A 22,201-nucleotide genomic window follows, 5' to 3' on the forward strand; every position below is an offset into this window, starting at 1 on the left:
AAAGAAGCAAAACTGGGTTTACAAGGTAACCTATACAGAAGTTACCCTACGGAAATAAACTTTTTGAAGTAGAGCCACTTGGGCCACGCACGCTTTTTACGCTGAAAATTGATCTGAGGTTTTCTAGCCGTAGCCACTACCCAAACTAGACTAGATTACACTCTTCACAATCACAGCACAGAAGGAAAACATCAACGACAAACCAAATCAATCGGTATCGGTATCAATTGAAAAATGCCAAAGGAGAAAACGCATTAAGCGAAACAATATAGGTAGTAAGCCAATTTACAACATTTGAATAATCCCGCCCTTATTTAGCCTCAAATTTGAGACTTAAGGCGAAACTGGAAGCATTTCCTTATTTTTGTGGTTTTTGATTTTTTATAAAATAGCGAAGCAATATTTTCAAAATCGGTTTTCGTGCACATGTAGAGTATGGATCAACGTATCTCCTGTATTTTTTCAGGTGGAAAATGTTTTTCGTTTTTGCAGAAACCATTTTTTTGTGAAATTTTGTTTAAAAATGGTTTCTGCGAAAACTAAAAACATTTTCCATCTCAAAAAAATTCAGGAGATACCTTGATCCATACTCTACATGTGCACGAAAACCGATTTTGAAAATATTGCTTCGCTATTTTATATAAAATCAAAAACCAAAAAGTGAGGAAATGGATCCAGTTTCGCCTTAAGAAGGGAAACTGATTATCTCGGAGAAACGCAAGGTCCACTGCACTATTGCTCCGGTTAGCACAGTAAGGGCGTAATACTGTGGAGGACGCCCTAATTCTCCACAGGCTCCGTTTGTAATTAGGTTTTTATTAGACCTAATCATTCATTCCTTGGCACGGTAAGCATAAAGCCGCATAACACCATGAATTAAGGGTTGATTAAGGGTCACCTGTTTAGTGGACTCTTACCACTGGATCAGGCGGTCTGTAGTGTTATTCTTAGCCAATTGAGACAACCGCTACCGACACTACACAGCTATCTAGGCTGATCGGGAAAAGAAGTTAACATTGATGGTTAACTTCCAAACGAGCCCAAACAGCCCATTAAATTACTACTTACTATTACGTCTACAAATGAAAAAGGTTAGTAGTTACCTTCACCAAACATACTTTGACCCGTCTTCAAAGAAACGTCAGCAGAGTGTTATTCAAAGTTTATTTCAGGTTAAATAGCGTAAAAGCTGGATATGGAGATGCAAAATTAAGCTGTTACTACACAGGGTGAAATATTTGTCCAAAAAGAAACCAATACTCAAACATCTTGTTTGACTCGATCGAATTTTCATTAGTGTCAATCAGATGTTGTTTCTTGAGTTCATTCTGACTCTGTGTACTTCAGGCCTTAATAAAATAGAAATGCTCTTTTTTGAATAGCATGCTGATACAATTAAAATTGAAGAAACCACTACAAAATTGCTGACCAGAGCTACAGTAAAATTATTCAAACAAAACACGTCCTTCCAATGCAATAACAAATTTCAGCTAGTATGAAGTGTAGCAAGTAACAAAAATCCATGATTGACAGGTTTCACAGATTGAATCAAAAATCCGAACTGCATCCAACCGAGGCGTTGAATGGTACCACCGGTGCGTACGTTCGATAGATGCATCGATTCCGGACTTAATACCCACTGCCTGTTGGTTACCGAATCAGTTTTGATGTACCTATTTACACACGTCTCGTGAAACAAGTTGTTGAGTATCTAACAGTTTGAATCTCTGTAGACTTGGTTTTCTTTGGTTTCAATTCAAATGAAACAAACGCCTCCGTAATTTTTTGATGGTTGAGCTCAGTAAACTTACTGAAACTTAACCAGTTATTCGTAAGTTGAACTCAAAATGCGCCAGCAGCGTGCAATTCAATTTGATTCTTTTAAGGATCGTCGAATAGTCGACGTTGTAATTCTTCAAATTGAATCGCGAAGCAAAGTGTGAAATATCCGGTTAGCAGGAATTGCATTTCCGTTGAAACCGTAAGGCTAAAAGCTATCCACCGTTTTGTTTTTCTTCTGAATCCACAACCTTGCCCAAGGGTATTTTTTCGTTATTTCGAATGACCAATCAATCACACGTAATTCGTATGCACCTATCGGACGCCGGACTGGAAGAAATCAGCGAAATGCAAATAATTGGACAGTTTATTCGCGCGCGCTACGTGGCAACGCACACCGTCCTCTCACACCGTCCGGACAGTCACGGTGTGGATAGCAAATGCGTATAAGCTGAAATCCGCTTGAACTTGAAAAATCAAACACTTTGGGCAAACAGTAGCTATGTTGTTGTTGCTGTTTTTGCATAAGTAAGCACCTAAAGCTGCTTTCATTTTCATTGGAGGCCCGCTGAAATGGTGGAACGGATTAAAGTCGACGCAACGGTTGACTTTATGCCGGGTCTTTCTTTGTCTATAGGGGGGAATTGGTATGAAAGTCGTCGTTGGAGTGAAACAAGCTATACCCACTTCATCTTTTGAGACATATTTTGCATAATGCAAAATATGAAGAGTTCCACAAAAGAGCAGTTCCAGCTAAGCGCACGAATTGTGTGCTATTTGTTTTGCAATATTCTTCTCCAAATTTTTGAAAAAGATGTATAAAAACACAAATTTTCTTCTTCCAAAACTTGTAGGTAACTTGAGAACGGTTTGTTGGATTGAAATGATGTTATCGAAGATGTTTCAGGAACTGAGACTAATATTCATCGCTGATATTCTGGTATTCATGACAGATTTCATATAATTTCAATTTTCCAAAAGCCTTACCCTTACATTTTTCTATTATTTTTCTGTAAAAAGCTTTCAGCCTCAAAATTTGGCAAGTACCTAGCCCAGGACGGCCAAATGCTTTTAAGTATTTTTTCTCGATTTTTTATACTTCAACACTATCGAAAGGAAACCATTTTTGGGGCAAACTCTTCGTACATATGCACAGATGGATAAATTTATTAGTGAAATTACGAAACAATTAACAGCTCAGATGTGATTTTCGAACTCACAACCCTTTTAACTAAACAAGTGCTTTTCCAACTAAGCTACAGAGCCAATGATTGACACAGCATTTTGGTTGTTACAATGTAATTCAAATCTCATCATTTATTTACTGTTGAAACTGTGCCTATCTCACATTACGCGATATTTTGTCTATAATTTTAGGCATTTTAACTTAAGCTAATTCTACATTTCGCACGTTACTCGATACTTTTCATACACAAAACAAAATTACTAAGGTTTTCTCAGAAAAAGTGCATTCTACATCGTTTGCTCCTATTGGATTTGTGGCAATTTACCTGCTGTTTGTTTAAAGGTTGTTATGAACACCGTGATCGGAAGAAATGATAATGCGGTATTGTGGCATGCTATGCGTAGGAACGCGTATCACTGAAAATTCCTATTGTTTTAAAATATATTTATTGGGAATGGAACTACATAGTGTTTGTCAGCATTACGACAGTAGTCGAAATATCGAGCATAAACGAACAGCATTGTTGAATACAACCATTTTTCTATTAGATTTCCAATCTACACGTTACTAAGATGCTTAGAATAGCAGGACTTAAAGTGTAGCTTTAACAAACGTTAACAATCAATTAACTTTACATCAGTTTATATAGGACGCCATTGCGACACTTCAACGCTTAAAGTTAAAGTTCATACCTCTTCTGAGGCAGTTTTGCACACCTGAAACCTATCGACGCCTCTGTATCTCTGTGATCGAGAGAGTGGAACGATTAAATTGTGTTTTGTTTTAAGCTCTTTTTACGTTGTGCGGCTTAGTAATACAAGCTTTGCAACGACAATAAAAAAGTGATAATGTCATAATCAAACGCACTGGAAACGCATAATCGCGTCTCTTGCATAATGATCCGAACCAGCTGAAGCTCTTGAATATTGAAGCTGCAATGGGGTGGCAGAATTCCCCGCTGATCGATTCTTGCGAGAATTTACGGTCTCGTTTCATGGTTTAATAACAGAAGCTCTGTCATTTTTGTTTATGACGTACACAAATCGAAAAGATAGTGTAAATTTCTGTGACATATAATGCACATGATTGGAGCGTGGGATTTCACGGAAGTTTACATGACATGTCATGTAAATCTCATGAAAAATCATGTAAACTTCCATTATATGGCATGACTCAGAGTTTTTACATGACACAACACAAATTTACATGATATATCATGTAAACCATCATAACTGGAAGTTTAAATGACTAAAATTAAGTTTACATGATTAATTTGTTTTTATCTGTGTATATTTTAAAATTTCCATTGCTGAACTGTGATGGTTGATTTATATGCTTGATTAGCATTATGAATACATATTCTCAATTTAGTTGAAAATCAGAGTTTTCGACTAGCGAAGTTGGGTTTTTCTCCAAATCCGTGCGTCGGACCTAACGAAAATTCCGGGTTTAGACTGCACGGAGAATATTTATGAATAAACAGTCGAGCCTCTATGAGTTGATGTTCCATGAGTCGATAATTTCCACTAGTCGATGTAATGTTCAGTCCCTTCATTTTCTCATTCTTATTTGTCCCAGCAGCGATGGAAAATGATGAAGATTGCAGCTGGGCTGACACAAACCAAAACAAACCTAATCGTGAACAATAGGGGCCCTCAGAATACTCGTGCTTCTCTATTCAGGAGTAAACAGCGCTTGAAATTGAGTGAATATGAATCAAACGACCAGTTATCAGCGCCAGCAACCACTACGAACGAATATGCAAAGGGAGCGAAGAAAAACCGAACCAAATACGACTGCTGTTCCTCATCGGTCTGTTTACTTGTGAAGCAAACTGACTGGCGATCGTTCGTACTCAGTTGCTGCGGTGAGTGTGAAGATGGGAAAATGATTCAGTGGTTTTATTTGTTGCTTAAAACTTGTAAAAACAATCATTCTGTTGGTATGGGAATGTTGTACGTGACTATTGTAATCGATTTAATTTGGGTTTATGTTATTTGCACTGTAATAACGGGATAAAAACAAAGTATATTCATTGCCGTATACGCCGGCGAAGAGAAAGATTCAGAGAGCCACCACGCATATGAACTACCATTTCTCACTCTCTGTAATAAATTTGATTGCTCATGCTCCCACTTGCTTCTGAAGCACGTTAGCCAAAGAACGTATACAGTAGCCTGGTACACGGTTTATATGGGAAAATATAAAAAATGGAAAAACTCCAACTCCTGTATACTTTTTGAGCTCCATTTTGGTCCCATATTAACTGTGCAAAATTTCAGATCGATCGAAGTAACTATATTTTAGCGCCCGCCATTCTTAGTTTTTCATACGATTTACTATGGGGAAAATTTACCTCTTCAAAGAAAAATCGCTTGAGGTCAACCATTGATCCCTAAAAATAAGTCGTTGAATGATTTCTGTAGATAACTTCAAGAGGAATCAGACCACCGAAGACCGCAAAGCGATGCGACATTCGTGGAAAAAGTTATTAAGCCTTACCCGATCGATAAAATGACGAGATTTTATTATTTATTGTTATTCCTTACGTGTTAAACAGCGTTGGCATGTCATTCGGTTTTCAGTCAACAACTTTTTCCACATGCCTTCGATCGCTTTGCGGTCTTCAGAGGATTTGTTCCTCGTAAAATTTCCAACAGAAATCATTCATCGATATATTTTTAGGGGTTAAGGGGCAACCTGTGGTGATTTTTCTTTAAAAAAGTGATTTTCCCCATAGTAAATCGTATGAAAATTTAAAACGGCTGGCGCTAAAATATAGTTTCTCCGATCGAGCTGAAATTTTGCACAGTTGATATGAGGCCAAAGTGGACCTCAAAAAGTGTACAGGAGTAAAATGTATTTTGGTGTCCCACACTAGTATACAGCTACCGCTCTGGCTTGAGCAGCGTCGGTCAAAGAGGAGCAAAATTTGATTCGTCCGGGGGAAAACGCTTCATTTTGCAAGCACTGGGAGTAAACGAAGCTGGCAAGCACTCACCTAAGATTCACGACTTCACTGAGCTTTATGCATTTTGGTGAAAAACGCATTTTCACGACTGACAGTGGTGCTTTTCAGGAACAATGAAGCAACTATTGATTTAAGTTTATGATGAATAACACTGTTCGACAAAATTTTACAAAATTTGGTGTTTTTTTTATTCTTGATCACTTAACCTAATTTACAGCTCTATTGTCCACTGGGGCACTACGTGAGCAATTTCAATTGACAGCTGCACTTACATTTTTGTACAGCGCCTAGATTCTATTCTACTTTATCGAATTGGTTGCCTTTCTGCTGCTTTCACTTTTTCTACTTTATACCTAGTAGAATGATGAGCACAAGGATGATGATGGATGGCCGTTGTTCCTTTCCAGTCCGATTGGGGGTCCATTATGAGTAGCAGTTCGCCGATGTCCAGGTATCCGGGTCCGTTTGAGCCATGGGGCTCAGAAGAGGGTCAGTGTCAGTTGCTCTCGGGGGAAAAGCAACTGATGAAAAATTGCAAGTGCCGGGGCTGGGAATCGAACCCATGACCATCCGCATATGAAGCAAACGTGTGACCAACTACGCCACGGGCCCCGGCAAAAAAATTTGGTGTTATGGGATGAGAAAAAAAATAACAGCGGTTTGGGAGCCTAGGAGTGTCATAGTGAAAGAATTTTTGAAAAATGTTGGACCGGGCCTTCACAGTTTATGACCGAAGTTTGTATGGAGAACTTGGGGTGTTCAACTGATATGCGCATTAGAACGTTCCGTGCATATATTTAGGCGTTTTCGGTATTTAGGATTGTTCGTTGTCTAACGCCTAAATATATGCAGCACAGGAGGGCCCATATAGCCGAGGCGGTAGACGCATGGGTATTCAGCATGGCCATGCTGAGAGTGACGGGTTCGATTCCCGGTCGGTCCAGGATCTTTTCGTAAAGGAAATTTCCTTGACTTCCTTGGGCATAGAGTATGTTCGTGCCTGCCACACGATATATGCATGCAAAATGGTCATTGGCAGAGGCAGCTCTCAGTTAATAACTGTGGAAGTGCTCATAGAACACTAAGCTGAGAACCAGGCTTTGTCCCAATGAGGACGTTACGCCAAGAAGAGAGAGAGAGAGAGAGAGAGAGAGATATGCAGCACATCGCGTTCTAATGCACATATCAATTGACCACCCCACGTTCTCCATACAAACTTCGGTCCTTAACTGCGAAGGCCCAGTCCAATATTTTTCAAAAATTCTTTCACTATGACATTTCTGAGGTCCCAAACCCCTGGTTTTTTTTTCTCATTCTATAACGAGATAATTTTTCGGCAATGGCAGTCTGAGTGGTAAGCAAACACAGTTGTTGCTCCTACGTCCGACGTTTCGGTTCTTTATTGAACCGAAACGTCGGACGTAGGAGCAACAACTGTATTTGCTTACCACTCAGACTGCTATTGCCAAAAAATTATCTCGCCCATCGAAAGTTTCAGTCGTAAACAATAGTCATCATTCTATAGCAAAATTTAGTGTTGAACGGTGAAATCACTGCTATTATAACCACACTAAAATACACTTCCCGCACCTCTACTAGTTCTTCATGAATGAAAACTCATGATTGTTTTAATTGTTTTAATTTTTGGCTTGCTTCTTACTCACGAAGCAGGCGGGTGCAAATAAACTCACACCAAACCACGGCATAAAGATCAAAAGGCAGGCTAGTAACCTATGTAAACATCAATTTCGAATGTAAACATGTAACGTCGTTCTTATCGTCCTTTCACTTCATCAAATTGGTGTGGAGTACTACCGTCTAGCCCCGTTAGTTTGACCGCATCTAATCTGAACACTTTTTAATTTGACTCCCGCTAATCTGCACATCGTTTAAACTGAAAATGGTTCAAACGTCATTCTGCTCATGGAACGGGGTGAAACGGAACGGATAATCAAAACAAAACAACTCACTCAAAGTGCAAATTTTCGGTAATACCAATCCGTGTGGTCAATTATGAAATTTCAAATAACTCAACGTACATATGTACAGAGCGGTAAATTATTGGTTAAATTGGGAAAAAATCCACAGCTCAGGTGAGATTTGAACTCACGACCCTTATTCGCTAGACAAGTGCTTTACCAACTAAGCTACCGAGCTTACGTAGTTACCCGTCGTATCAAACAGAATGCGAACGACGCGTTTGATCGCCTTCCAGGTAGCATTGTTCTTCCTCTACAAGTGGTTGAGGAAGCGTTGCCTGTACGATAGGCAAACAGTTTCAAACAATAAACAAATCGCTTTCGCTCTTCGTACATATGTACAACAGAGATGGTTATATTTGCGGTTTAGGGGAAGATGATATAGATCGATGAGATTAGAATTGAACCTTATGACAACTAGGTTGCCGGGTCATTAATTGGCTCGGTAGCTTAGTTGGTAAAGCACTTGTCTAGCGAATAAGGGTCGTGAGTTCAAATCTCACCTGAGCTGAGGATTTTTTTCCCAATTTAACCAATAATTTACCCATCTGTACATATGTACGCTGAGTTATTTGAAATTTCATAAAAACAAAACAGCAAAAAGGGTTGCCATCATTGTATTTTTCGCTGTCCACAGGCTTACTAGAAGTTCAAATTAAAAATGAACCCCGTTGGTTTGCATGAGGAGTCGGTCAAACCTACGGGGGTAGACGGTAGATCATTTTGGTCCCGCCTTTGAGCGGTTTGAATTACGTCATCAAAAAACTGTCAGATTTTCGGAATGTATCACATCACCAGCGGCGTTATGGTCGCGAATTTTTCCACAGTCAAGTTCGCAGATTGTGAACAATTCTTGGTACCCATAACGTAATTTATGTTTAGTCCTTTACTGTCAGATCGGTGTAACACGCTAAATATAATTTACACAAAAGATAATTCACACGGAAAAAATACACGGTAATGAATATTATTGGGTATCGGACTTGACACACAAAATTTAATGGTACTTTGGTACATCCAGGTCTTGAAATTAGTCTATGGTATTGTCGTAACCGGATGGGACAGCGAATGTTCCATCTTCCGGTTGGTGTTCTTCTAACTCCTCAGCTGTGTCACGCTGATTGGCCGAAAGGACGTAAGCTCCCGCCAAACCGTCTTCTGACACATTTTCGAGATTGCGCTCCATAAGGCGTCCGTTGTCGTTCACTATCCTCGTTAAACTGACTGTACTGAAACCGCCAACCTTGTTGGGTACCTGCTCAAGTGCTGAGCGAGAGAATCTCTCCTTTTTTCATGGTGAACACCCAACTCTTGTTTCTTGGCTGTTTGCCCTGCTTTCACTCTCTTTCTCTTCTGCCCTCCATTTTGCTGTTTCAAAATGTCTACACAATTAGCTGAACGTAAAAGTGCACGTTCTTGAACATTTCAAGCGTAACATTTAAAAAGACACAAGATATGAAGCGTAACCAATAATTTATTTTTCGATAACCAATTAGTTCTATACTGACAAGCCCATATTCCACAATCACTGTCTCCTCTACTCTTTAAAACTATGTATATTACTGACAATGATATATTGAAAATGCCATGTTTCGAAAAACTTCTATGTTCAATTACCAAAATAAAAAGTAACAAAACTACTCAAAAATGTTATGCTGACTATTCCTTCAAAATTTACCACAATTTCTTTAACGAGAACTTTTAAGATCCAACATTTTTGCTTAGCTCTCTGGACAATGATGAAAACATTCGAGATGGAAACAGGCGGCGAAAAAAAAACTCCAGATGCATAATCAATTGGATTTCTAACTTTTGAAAAATGTATCGATTTTTTTTACTACATTACATATTATTATATACAAAAGAGCACATATTTCTGAGCCACTATGTTTTTTTCCAGATTTTTTTTAAAACTTTATTTTAATACCGTAAATTAATTCCAAAGAGATTTTTTTTTTAAATCATCTTTTCACAGCTGGGCAACTGCTTGACAGCTCCGCCCAGTACAAAATCCGACAAAGGGTGATTTATCAAATCGCTCTTAACCAAATGATTTTGATATGGTTCCCGGGCACCAAAATTCATGAAAATCTGGATTTCGGTGCAGATTTAGAATATGAAATTATTTATTATGCCTCTCAAGGAAAATTAGAATATGGCAATTATCTGCCTCTGGCTTCCAATATAAGCGCGATAGTTACTAATCATAACAGCGTCATTAGATTCTAATAGTATAGAGTTGTCCAAAAAAGTCTCACGAAACCTACTGCAAGCCTATCCATATACGTGAGAACAATAGATGTTTACAAAGTTCTTACAGATAGATTAACACGGGAAATCTGAACACAAACCACTACCACATAGGAATTTGGATTGATCAATTTTATTCCCTTATGTGGGGTTTGACAGCAAGCACACTCATTTCACTGAGCCACTCTTGCCGTTCATCACAATTACATTTAAAAATATCTGTCACTTTGCGAAATCCACATGCTTTTTATTTTATTTATTTTTTTGTTTTGCCTTGAGATTGTCACTGTGGCTGTATGCCTTGCGAGCGTACGGTCGCCACCGGACTCTATTATTTTCTTAATTAATTTTCTTAATAATAAAAGATAAGCGCGACAATATCTCTACCCCGTTAAAGCCAAATCAAGACTCAATTTTGACTGCATGAGTTTTTCCGTGTGTGCATCACTCCCTCTTGAACATCACTCACCTTGAACATCATGGACCAAACGATGAATGAAGCAACACTCGCGTCTAAAACGTCAAAGTCAATTTCTTCCCGATCCCGAACCTTCAAAACAAAACAAAATCACCGCGGTGGAAAATTTTCTGCAGTAATCGCGATTTCTATTTGAAATATTCCCTATAAACTTGAGGACAATCTACCCGAAGATTAAGAACCGAGAATTGAGAGCTTCTCATGTTACTGGATGGTCTGCTGCACGGATGAAACAAGGATTTCGAGCGATGTTTCGCCATGAATGTTGGGGTACGAAGAACGAAGGACTATGTTGCGGTCGTTGTGGTAGATGCGATGCTACCTTCCCGGCCAGGATATTTCGCTGAAGATCTGATACCTGAACGACAATGTGTAAAAGGATGCTCGGACATCGTGTTGGAATGAAAGAAGTCGCTCGATAATAGAGACAAGCAGAAATGGAAGAAACGAAGGGAGAAATGCTCCCACCATACAAAACAAGCCAACGTCCAACCGTGATGTGCCTATCACCTATCGAACAATCAACAACACTCGTAAGTTCAGCATATTGTGTATTTAGCTTTTTTGGTCTACATTGAAAGTATTTTATGTATGTTCTGAAAGAATTTCGTACAGTAGTGTTCGCTTCTATTCATACACTTGATACAAAACCATGTCTTTGTATTTGGTGGGCTTCGTGATGTTTCGTTTAGGCCTCGCTCGTAACGATTGGTCCCCCACCTGCTGTACGTTTTCATTTATCGTGTCATCCGCTTCACCTATAAGAATAGCTTCAGTTAAGATGTTAAAATATAAGACTCATCACCTATGTGACCTGTTAGAGTTTCGTCGGCATTGAAAACATCTGACTTCTGTTTGTCTGTCGGACCCGGGGTGGTCTCGTCGGGTGAGTCCTGAACAGCCCTCTTAGCATCTTCTACATTGCGCGAGTACACTACTCCTCGGTCGCTCCGAACGACCAGTTTCGCGCCGTCTCTAGCCAAAATCGTGTACTTCTCTATTCCGAAAGTTGGATCGGACTTAAGCCGCTTCTGCTGGGCAAGAACTACTCTGTCTCCTACGGCTAGATTCGACTCCTTGGCTCCTCGTTTTGAATCCGTATATCTCTTGCTCTCTTGTTTTGAAAATGCATCTTTTTCTCTTATTTCCTCACGATCTAGATCGTTGTCAGCACGAGCTTCCCATAGACAAGGAAACGTGCCACGATACTTCCACCCGACTAGTAATTCAAATGGCGTGACTCCTAGCCTCGAAAGGGGTCGCACCTTGTTATGATAATGCACATATCTTTCAAGTGCGATTCGCCAGTTGCAGTTGTCCAATTTGGAAGCAGCCAGAGCTTTTTTTATACCCTGGTTTTGCCTTTCAATTGCCCCATTAGACTGAGGGCTCATTGGAATGGACTTTTGAATTGCAATACCTCTGTTTTTCCACGTTTTGACGAATAGATCGCTTTGGAAAGGTGGTCCGTTATCGCTTTGTATGATCAACGGATACCCCCATACCAGGAAGATTTTGTTCAAGGCATCGATCGTTGATTCGGCATTGATCGCTTTCATTTCCATTACATGTAAGTATCTGGAGTACACATCCACCACCACGAGAAATTCTCCGAATCCAAATTCTTTATCCGTGTAGAAATCAATTTGGATAATTTCCCATGGCCCTCTAGGGAGTTCTCTATTTGTAAGCGGGATCGGTGGGTTTTTTCTGGAAAGCAAGAGACACGTTTCGCAGGCCTTAACGTATGCTTCAACGTCGCTACTCATGCCTGGCCACCAGAAGTATTCACGCATTATTCTTTTAGTTGATGATACTCCCATGTGGCCTTGGTGGGCTGAGCGTATGGCTGTATTCCGCAATGCTTGGGGAAGAATCACTTGATCGTTTTTGAATATCGTAAATCCAAGAGAACGAAGATTTCTGGATTGGGACTCGTACCGTCGAAGTCCACTTTCCCACTGACCGGTTTCAATGGCCGCCTTGACGCTGCAAAGCTCCTTATCCTGTTCTGAAGATGATGCGATTTCGTCCCATGTTAGTTCCATCGCACCCGTATCCAGGAAATACAGCAAGTGTTTATCATCTGTTTCGTCGTCAAAAGACTTATCCGGAGGATTCTGCACCACCAGTCTTGAGAGAGCATCCGCAATGTTCATGTTTCCTGGAATTCTTCTTACGGTAAAACTGTACGGTTGCAACTTTAATGCCCAGGCCTCAGCTCTGGTTACAGCGCGCCTGCCGATTCGGTGCAGGCCACCAAAAATAAATTCGTTAGCCTCAGCATCGGTCCTTATGGTGAAAGATATGCTCATAAGGTACATTGAGAATTTCTCAACCCCCCAGACCATCGCCAACGCTTCTTTCTGCGTCTGGGGGTACTTTTGTTCCACGGGAGTTAACGTCTTCGATGCACAGGCTATTACTCGCGGTTGATGGTCTTTGTCGAATTGAACTAAAACTGCGCCTAAGCCAAAGGGGGACGCATCGACGTATAGTTCTGTTTCGTCAAATCTGCTATAGTATCCAAGTGAGGTAACGGTTTTCCACGCATCGTTTTTCAAAAATTCGAATTCTTTCTCCAAATCGTTGTCCCAATAGAAATGGTCACCCTTTGCCAGTTCTCGCAATCTCCATGTCCGTTGAGCCCGATGAGGAATGAATCTCTCAATGAAATTAATCAGACCCAAAAAACTTTTTACTTCTGCGATGGTTGCGGGGCTTCTGAAGTTCTTGAGTGCCGCAATCTTGTCATCTGCCAATTTCCACCCATCGGAGGATACAAGAAATCCTAAGAAATCCACAGATTTTTGCCCGAATTTACACTTTTCTTCGTTGATCATCACGTTGTGGTTTTTCAAACATTCCATTACCTTAGCAAGGTTCCGGTCGTGTTCCTCCTTGGTTTTGCCGAAGATCATCATGTCATCTAAGTAGTTAACTACTCCTTCACACCCGGCGAGCACGACTGTCTGTAATACCTCCTGAAATATATCAGGGGCATTGCAGAGGCCAAATGGCAGCCTCTTGTACCTGTATATTCCATCGCCAGCAAAAAAATTGGTAAGATGGCGCGAATTTTCGTGTAGTTCTATATGAAAAAACGCGTTCTTCAGGTCAATGGTTGAAAACCATTCCGCGCCGTGGAGCTCCATTAGAATTGTCTCGAACGTTGGCATCTTGAAGGGGGTCCTATGAATACTTCGGTTAGGGCCCCTGAGGTCTATTACAAGGCGTATATCATCCCTGCCTTTGGGCACTACAAGTAAGGACGAGCAAAACGAGCGATCCATATCGGGGGTGACTTCCTCTATTATACCCGATATCAACAAATCGCTAAGCTTCTGCTTGGTTAGTTCCTTAAATGCTATAGGGATATTGGTATAGACATTTCGAGAGGGTGGCATATCCGTGTTGTATTTCAGCGTGATTGGTGGCACATTGAATTTAGGAAACTCTGCAGGTCGAGATGCCGATTCAACTAGAGCAATGTTCGAATTGCCTCGGTTGAATGATAAGCGTTGGTATCGCACAGGCACGGTCAGTCCGATGTCAAGCACACTATATCTTACGGCTGTGTTGAAACCCAGCAGTGCTCTCAGTTCATCCACAACGTAAAACTTTTCAACCATTACGGGTCGGTCTTCAGAGACAAACAACTCTGCTGAAAACACAGCAACGACTTTAATAGGGTCGTTAGAGCCATATCCTTTCAATGGTTGATCAGTATTGGAGCTTAAAGCCAGTATTTTGGATGACGCTAACTCATCAGCTACGATTTTGCTGAACGATAACTTCGTTACCGTGTTCACCTGGGCACCTGAGTCAATCATGAACTCGATGTCTATGCCAGCCACCTTGGCTTTAATGAGACAGCTTGAGTCTGAAATTACTGGAGGGTTGTTTGTGTGTACGTTGTCCACCTTGAGGCTATGTGGATCGATATTCAATGCCGGAATTAATTCCTGAAAATAATAGTTTTCTTTATTTTCCAGATTCTACCTGGGTGAATAATCTTGTAACCACATGACTAAGAAGGATGATCTTAAACAGCTGACAAGTACCCACCGAAGAACGAAGATGGCACAAAAATAGCCTTCATATGAGCACAGACAAATAGACGTTTCACTACGAATATATTGCACTAAAAATCATTCTGCAAAAACATAGTGTCAGAATCTGAATGCTACTCACACTATGTTTCGAAAAGCACTCTGTATGTTGCAATGGAAAGTAAGAAACGCAGTACAATGTCACGAGTAACTGATTGACGAACTACGGAATATTCGAATCCAGCTTTGACACACTGACCTATAGATAACAACAAACAACTATTTGTCCGTAATACAAGTAATATACCGTAAATCCTCGAGGCTGCACGATATCATTGGAAAGTTTTGTTTGTTTTTTTTTTTTGATTTCACTACGAATTAATTATTTTTATATTTTTTTTTTTTACTTCTCAGTTAAACAAAGTTAATATTCAATAATATGTACAAAAAAATGTCAGATTATTTTTAATATCTCGTATAAGATAAAGGGTTCGATATTTTTAATGAAAATATGTAGCTTAAATCTTTCACTTTTGCTATCATTTTATTAGTCATGTGGTTTCAAGGTAATACATAGTCGTTATTCTCAGGTGCAGTTTTAGAATCAATTTCAGCATCAATAAAAACATAAAAAAAAACAACTGACTATTGGAATTCAGTTTAGTCAGTCATCGTCAAAATTAACTCTGAGAATACGAGTCTACTCTGGATCTTCTTCGGCTTTTCGTACCTCGTTAGCAACCTCATCATCCATCCTTGGGTTTTCGATGGCCGCAATTTTCCTCGGTACGCTCCGATCTTCCGAATCAGCCGGTCGTTTCCATGGTCGGTTCCAAAATTCCGACATTCGCTCTGACGTACACATTCGAGCGATGTGACCCGTTCGACCACACGTGTGGCATGCTTTGCTGGCGTTTGGACACGTGGATGATTGATGAAAAATACTACCGCACCTCCAACAGCCGCTGCCGTGCTGGCTGCTACCGCGCTCGTTTCGTGACATTCCTTGGTTGAAACCTCTTCCTCCACGTCTCGAGCCGCGACTACCTCGTGCCGCTCCCCTAACACGCCAATTACCACGCCAATTTGATCGAAAAAGTCCTTGCGCTTGAAGCTCTTGAGGATTTTGGGCAATCATTGCGACAGTTGCCGGACCACCGCGACTGCGGGTCCTTTGGAATTCCTCCTCAATTACCTGTTCCTGCTCATGTTCTCGTACTTGATCAATTAGACCCTTCATGCTGCCCTGTTTCACCCAGTTTCTACGTGCCAAGATGCGGATGCGGCTGTCACTTGCACCCGTGGTAACTACTCTCACAACCGCTTCCATTTCTTCATCATTTCCGTAGTTGCACAATTTGGCGGCCGAGGCAACGCGACGAACAAATTCGACACTGGATTCTGACGGCAGTTGGCACAAATTCATCAATTTTCCTCTTTGTGACAGGATATAGTTTCGCGATCCGAAATAGTCATCAAGCCGGGCCAAAGCGTTTGAGAAAGGAGCTGTGTGTTCGTCGGGCATCGCTGTGGTGGAATCGGTTGTACTGAAGATTTCACGCAATTTGGCACCTGCTTTGATTTTGAACACACCGAACTTCGCTTTCTCGTCTGCTGAATTGACCAGCTGCAGAGAAGCGACAAGCGTTTCTTTCCAGAACTCATACGCCCGTTTATCGATCTCCGATTCTCCTTCCGCTGGTGTGCACTCTGGTATGTTCAAAGTTCCCAGGGTCCAGTTGCTCATCGTTGAAATGAGCATCGCTTCGCTTCTCGAATCGGGGATTTCTTCCGGCGTTGTGCTTGATCGAACATGCCGAAGAGTGTCAGCCAAACTCTGCTCGGCGGAGAGTCGTGTTACCTGCTCCCCTAGATAATTATTCTTTTCAACAGCTTCCTTTAATTCTTTAAGCAGCTTTTTCTTCGAAATTTTCCTGGAAGGAAAAAAACAACGCTTTTTCATTTTTTCTTGCTTTTTTCACAAATTTAAACATTTTCATTCTTTCGTTCCACTCTCTTTTATTAAAATGCAAAATTTATTTCCCGTATGTTCTAATTATTGTTTCAACTTTTTTTTTTTAAGCATACTCTGTTCAAAACTTTATTTTTTTTTTTCAGCTCGTCTTTCCTATCGATTTAGTTAGGTCATTTTTCGGACAGAGCTCCGTCTATTTCCACCGGAGTCTGATTTTTCTTTCGATCTCCGTCTATTTCCACCGGAGTCGATTTATTTTTACAGACTTCCGTCTATTTCCACCGGAGTCTTTTCTACGAGCTCCGTCCATCTCCACCGGAGTCGTTTCAAGTATAGTTTCTTTAGTTACACTTTTCACCTATACTTACTTTTTCGACGAACCGGCGGAACTACCGGCTGCGCCACTGTCGTAACCGGATGGGACAGCGAATGTTCCATCTTCCGGTTGGTGTTCTTCTAACTCCTCAGCTGTGTCACGCTGATTGGCCGAAAGGACGTAAGCTCCCGCCAAACCGTCTTCTGACACATTTTCGAGATTGCGCTCCATAAGGCGTCCGTTGTCGTTCACTATCCTCGTTAAACTGACTGTACTGAAACCGCCAACCTTGTTGGGTACCTGCTCAAGTGCTGAGCGAGAGAATCTCTCCTTTTTTCATGGTGAACACCCAACTCTTGTTTCTTGGCTGTTTGCCCTGCTTTCACTCTCTTTCTCTTCTGCCCTCCATTTTGCTGTTTCAAAATGTCTACACAATTAGCTGAACGTAAAAGTGCACGTTCTTGAACATTTCAAGCGTAACATTTAAAAAGACACAAGATATGAAGCGTAACCAATAATTTATTTTTCGATAACCAATTAGTTCTATACTGACAAGCCCATATTCCACAGGTATCACCTTCTAAATATTGTACACCGTGCACCAAACTCACACATTGCACAATGGGCCAGATCACGAATTTAGGAGGAAAACATTATTTTACCATGAAGATGATGTTTTAGAGGTTAAGTGTCTTCGGCAATATTGTTACTATTTAAATGGGCTATAATTATATACGTCTTAAAATAAGGGTGGTCCAGTAAAATATCAAAATGTTTTTTTAACTTTTTCAGTTTTCAAGTTACCTTAAGGCAATGTTTGGAAAGTTGTTCTTCTATTTATTTAGAGTAACTTTGCCGAAGACACCAACTTTGTAGGATATTTGTGTATTGCACTAGAGCGATTTTCAATAACACTAGTTTACAGCATTTTTGAACTCGGTAAGCTGATGATCGTTTTTGGTGTAGAATCATGCCTCCTCCTCTCTCTCTCTCCTCTTCTTGGCGTAACGTCATCACTGGGACAAAGCCTGCTTCTCAGCTTAGTGTTCTATGAGCACTTCCACAGTTATTAACTGAGAGCTTCCTCTGCCAATGACCATTTTTGCATGTGTATATCGTGTGGCAGGCACGAAGATACTCTATGCCCAAGGAAGTCAAGGAAATTTCCTTTACGAAAAGATCCTGGACCGACCGGGAATCGAACCCGTCACCCTCAGCATGGTCATGCTGAATACCCGTGCGTTTACCGCCTCGGCTATATGGGCCCTAGAATCATGCCCTGAGTTCGAAAACGCGAAGGAAAAAAATTACAGTAGAGCGGAATTTTTTTCGACTTTCCATACAAGGTTGATGATTTGAAATCGATTTTTGTTCTATTTTTAAGCAAAGTCACTCACTTCACACATCTCATTCTCCGTAATCAATGCTCCGATTGAGCTGAATTTTTTACTGTAACTCGCCTACATAAGATATGTCAAATAAACGTTGAGAAAGATTTTTTAAATTGTTTTTTTCTTATTGAAAAAAATACATTTCTTCATATATTTTTAGAAAATTTGCTAAAATTTAAGGAGATCGTCCCCAAAACTCGCCAATATCTTGAATTTCATCAGCCTGACGCAAAACCTGCATTCAGATGATCGAATTGTATTTTATTCAGCTTTTAATTTATGGAAAAATATTTAAATTTGGTTGAACAAAACGCAAGATTTTTGAATTTTATTAAATTCCATATCTTAAAAAGCTGTAAAACTCGATATTGAGCTAAAACTCAAAAACTGTTCTACTTTAAATTTTTTGATGCACGGTTTCGAAATCAGCGCTAAATTATGCTTCAAAAATTTTGGTCTTTGACGGAAGTTCACGACTTTCGTTTTATTTTGTAAACTAGTGTAATTATGGTTGAGTGGACCCAAAAATTCGGTTTTTCCGAATAACTTTTTTGTATTAAATTCTACGTACTTTCTGTCTTCTACAAAGTTCAAAATTTGATCAATACGGTTATTTTCAAACAAAACTTTTGAAAATCCATCAATTCGTTGATGAGATATGTTAATTTTTCTAAAAAGACGAACTTTTTCAATGTCATTTACTTTCAATGGGGGAAAATCGGGGATATAATTCTTGCAGGATTTGAAAGATGTACTAATGAGGATCACACTGTGCAATGATGTTTTGATGATCATGGTGGATTCCTTTTGCAATATTGCATTGAATAATGTGATTTTTGAATAGAAATTCACAATTTTATTTGGAATATTGCTGTTCATTGTGAGAAATTAAACATAATCAATATGAAATCCAATCAAGTTTTGTCATATTTTTCATTATTTTGCCACATTCCAACTGGAACTGACACTACTCTCAGCTTGTTGAGCTTCAACCAATAGTTATAATCAGAGTTTAAAATTTTCATTTTCAATGAGTGTAATTCAACGTGAATTTTGGAAATTCTTAACTGAGGGATCAAAATAAAATTCATTTCTGAGAATGAATTTTTTCACTTATTCATTCATTTTTCTGTAACTGACAATTTTCACTGAGAAATAAAACTGGACCGTAACTCCCGATTATACTTCCAATCACCTCAAAACTTGTGTATAATAGTTAATTAGAATAATAATTATGTTCTCTATTTGTCCATTATGTCGGATTGTGCGTCTGTCAACAGAAATTGGACATTTTACGACGTGCGAAAAAATATTCGTGACAGAGTATTGAATGAAAAAATAGAGGCATTCAGCTGACAATGAATGTGGCCAAACACGAATGAAAAAATGAGAATGTCAATCTTGACTTTCAATCTTCGAATTTTTTACTCTCTGGTCATAATTGGCTCTCACTAAACTATACATTTATTTATACAATTTGATGAACCACCCTACTGTACAGTTGAACTGTTGAACACAACATTTAAAAAACTGATTCAAAATAATTATTTGCCTTTCCAATTATTATTTCAATTTTTTTTCTCTGAAGGTTGTTTAGAGTACTGACTAAATGACACATTCCAGCGTAACGGGACACCGCGAGGAACTAACTTTCGTGATCAAATGACGTCTGCAATCGAATGCAATGTTCATGATCATATGGTTTAACAGGTTTTATAACAAGCTTATTAGATGTACTTCCTGATGTAATACTTGTTCTATGGGGTTTTGGTTCCAATTTACTTTATATAACATGTTACATTTCGTAACGGGACACCATCGTAGATATCTTCTTTTTAAAAATTTCAAACTGAAATGCGTATATTAGCTCTGTTATGAGGTTTTGAATAATAGAGTCTTCAAGACATTTCTTCTTTGGATTGATGTGAACAAGATTGCCGAAGTGAGTTTTACTGAGAAATGTATAGTTTCGGAAACATTCTTGATTTAGTTTTGGGAGCGCAGCGTTACGCTCGCGTGAAAACAGTGTTTTGCTAATGGTGTCCCGTTACGGCTAAAGGCATCTAGTTGTAGATCAAATGCTTTGCTAGATAAAATGTTGGTGTCTTCGGCAATGTTTTTCAGACAGATGGTAGCTGTCCGATAGGACACAAATAGGCCTTCAAACCCGCTCTTGCCCTATGGTGGCCATCGGAATGGGCCCTGGGGAACCTGTTTCGAGGTTTATTTAACCTTCACGTACCCGATTCCCGACAACTCATTTTCAAAATGCTGGCAGTTCGTCAATTTTATCCGATTTTTTTGAAGTCGCCCTCAAATGGTCATAAATTGGTGCGAGTTAATTATACTCAAGTGGCCGTTAAATATTCGGAACCATTCCGGCGATATTCCGGATTGTGCAGAGGTCATGGGGTTGTCAAAATGGCTAAAAGTGATTATTTCGAGTGTTGTTATGTTTGAACCATCGATTTGCAGCGAAATTTTTATTGCGAACAGTGAAACACAGCTGCTGTAACCAGATTGGAATAAGTTGGCCCATCCGAATCCCCGTGACAAGTTCCGCGGGGCCCCATTGGGGACACTTCTGGTTTTCAGCCTAAACATGCCGTGCGACATATCAATCTTCATGATTTCGAATGACTGAGTCAGAAACGATAGACTGAAGTATGTATCAAATAATTTGTCCACCCCGGAACATATAGCACAGGTTCCACAGGGATGTCATCGGGGACATTTCTAGTTGGCAACCAAAACATGCTGAGCGACGTGTCAATCTTCATGATTCCGAAAGAATGGGATAGAAAAAAAATGACTTAAGTATGCATCAACTAATATGGCCGCTCCGTAACACCTGGAGCAGGTTCCGCGGGGGCCTCTAAAACACAATAGCACACATGAAATAATCACTTTTAGCCATTTGGCAAAACAGATCCCTTCCCCACCTCCTGACCACAGTACAACCCGGAATATCTCCCAAATGGTTCGGAATAATACATGGCCACTTAAGTGTAATAAATAAGCACCAATTTATGATCGATTGAGTGACTTAAAAAAAATCGGATGAAGTTTGACGAAATGCCAGTATTTTGAAAATGAGTTATCGGGGGTCGGGTACGTATCTCCAAAACTATGGTTGTGCGACGTATCTATCTTCGCGGTTTTTCCACATTCTACATTATAATGATCCGAAGAAGATTTAATGATACAGTGCGGACCCGATTTTGTCAGCCCCATTTCGCGACGAACTTTTTGCTCTCATTATCTAACGGTCAAATATTGACCAATTTATTTATGATCATCATCAAACTACTGCTGAAAGACAGAACATAGAGGAATAAAAAGTATGAATATCTGTTTAGATTTTTGAGGGGAGCAAAAGAAGTGTTCCGGAAAGGGGCTGTCAAAATCGGGTCACTTATGTATCTATAGTACATTCTTCCAACACAGTCTTTTCAAGCATATGTCGCATGTTGCTTTAAATAATCCTTTATTTTTATTTTTACATTTTAAAGGGGATTTTTCTTTTAAACTATGTTAGTTTTGGGGAACCGTTAACCCTTATGTGGCCGACAGGGCCCATATAGCCGAGGCGGTAAACGCACGGGTATTCAGCATGACCATGCTGAGGGTGACGGGTTCGATTCCCGGTCGGTCCAGGATCTTTTCGTAAAGGAAATTTCCTTGACTTCCTTGGGCATAGAGTATCTTCGTGCCTGCCACACGATATACGCATGCAAAATGGTCATTGGCAGAGGAAGCTCTCAGTTAATAACTGTGGAAGTGCTCATAGAACACTAAGCTGAGAAGCAGGCTTTGTCCCAGGG

General features: G+C 39.9%; 2 protein-coding genes and 1 long non-coding RNA gene across 3 annotated transcripts in view; 1 reads left to right on the forward strand and 2 right to left on the reverse strand.

Moving 5' to 3' along the window:
• Window positions 1-22,201, forward strand: part of LOC109429038 (tetraspanin-9) — a 76,876-nt gene that overhangs the window by 30,791 nt on the left and 23,884 nt on the right. The gene's annotated exons all lie outside the window — the stretch shown is intronic.
• Window positions 11,178-11,763, reverse strand: LOC115267066 (uncharacterized). The gene is made up of 2 exons (XR_009997318.1): window positions 11,458-11,763; window positions 11,178-11,401 (listed from the first exon to the last, which is right to left on the reverse strand). It is a non-coding gene; the product is annotated as an uncharacterized LOC115267066 (long non-coding RNA).
• On the reverse strand, window positions 12,447-17,217 carry LOC134286952 (uncharacterized). Its single transcript, XM_062848663.1, has 5 exons — window positions 17,039-17,217; window positions 15,891-16,629; window positions 15,400-15,811; window positions 12,585-14,526; window positions 12,447-12,507 (listed from the first exon to the last, which is right to left on the reverse strand). Exons 1-5 carry the CDS (start codon window positions 17,215-17,217, stop codon window positions 12,447-12,449), a joined length of 3,333 nt encoding a protein of 1,110 aa, XP_062704647.1.

Source organism: Aedes albopictus, chromosome 2, assembly GCF_035046485.1.
Source record: "Aedes albopictus strain Foshan chromosome 2, AalbF5, whole genome shotgun sequence".
Lineage (NCBI taxonomy): Eukaryota > Metazoa > Arthropoda > Insecta > Diptera > Culicidae > Aedes > Aedes albopictus.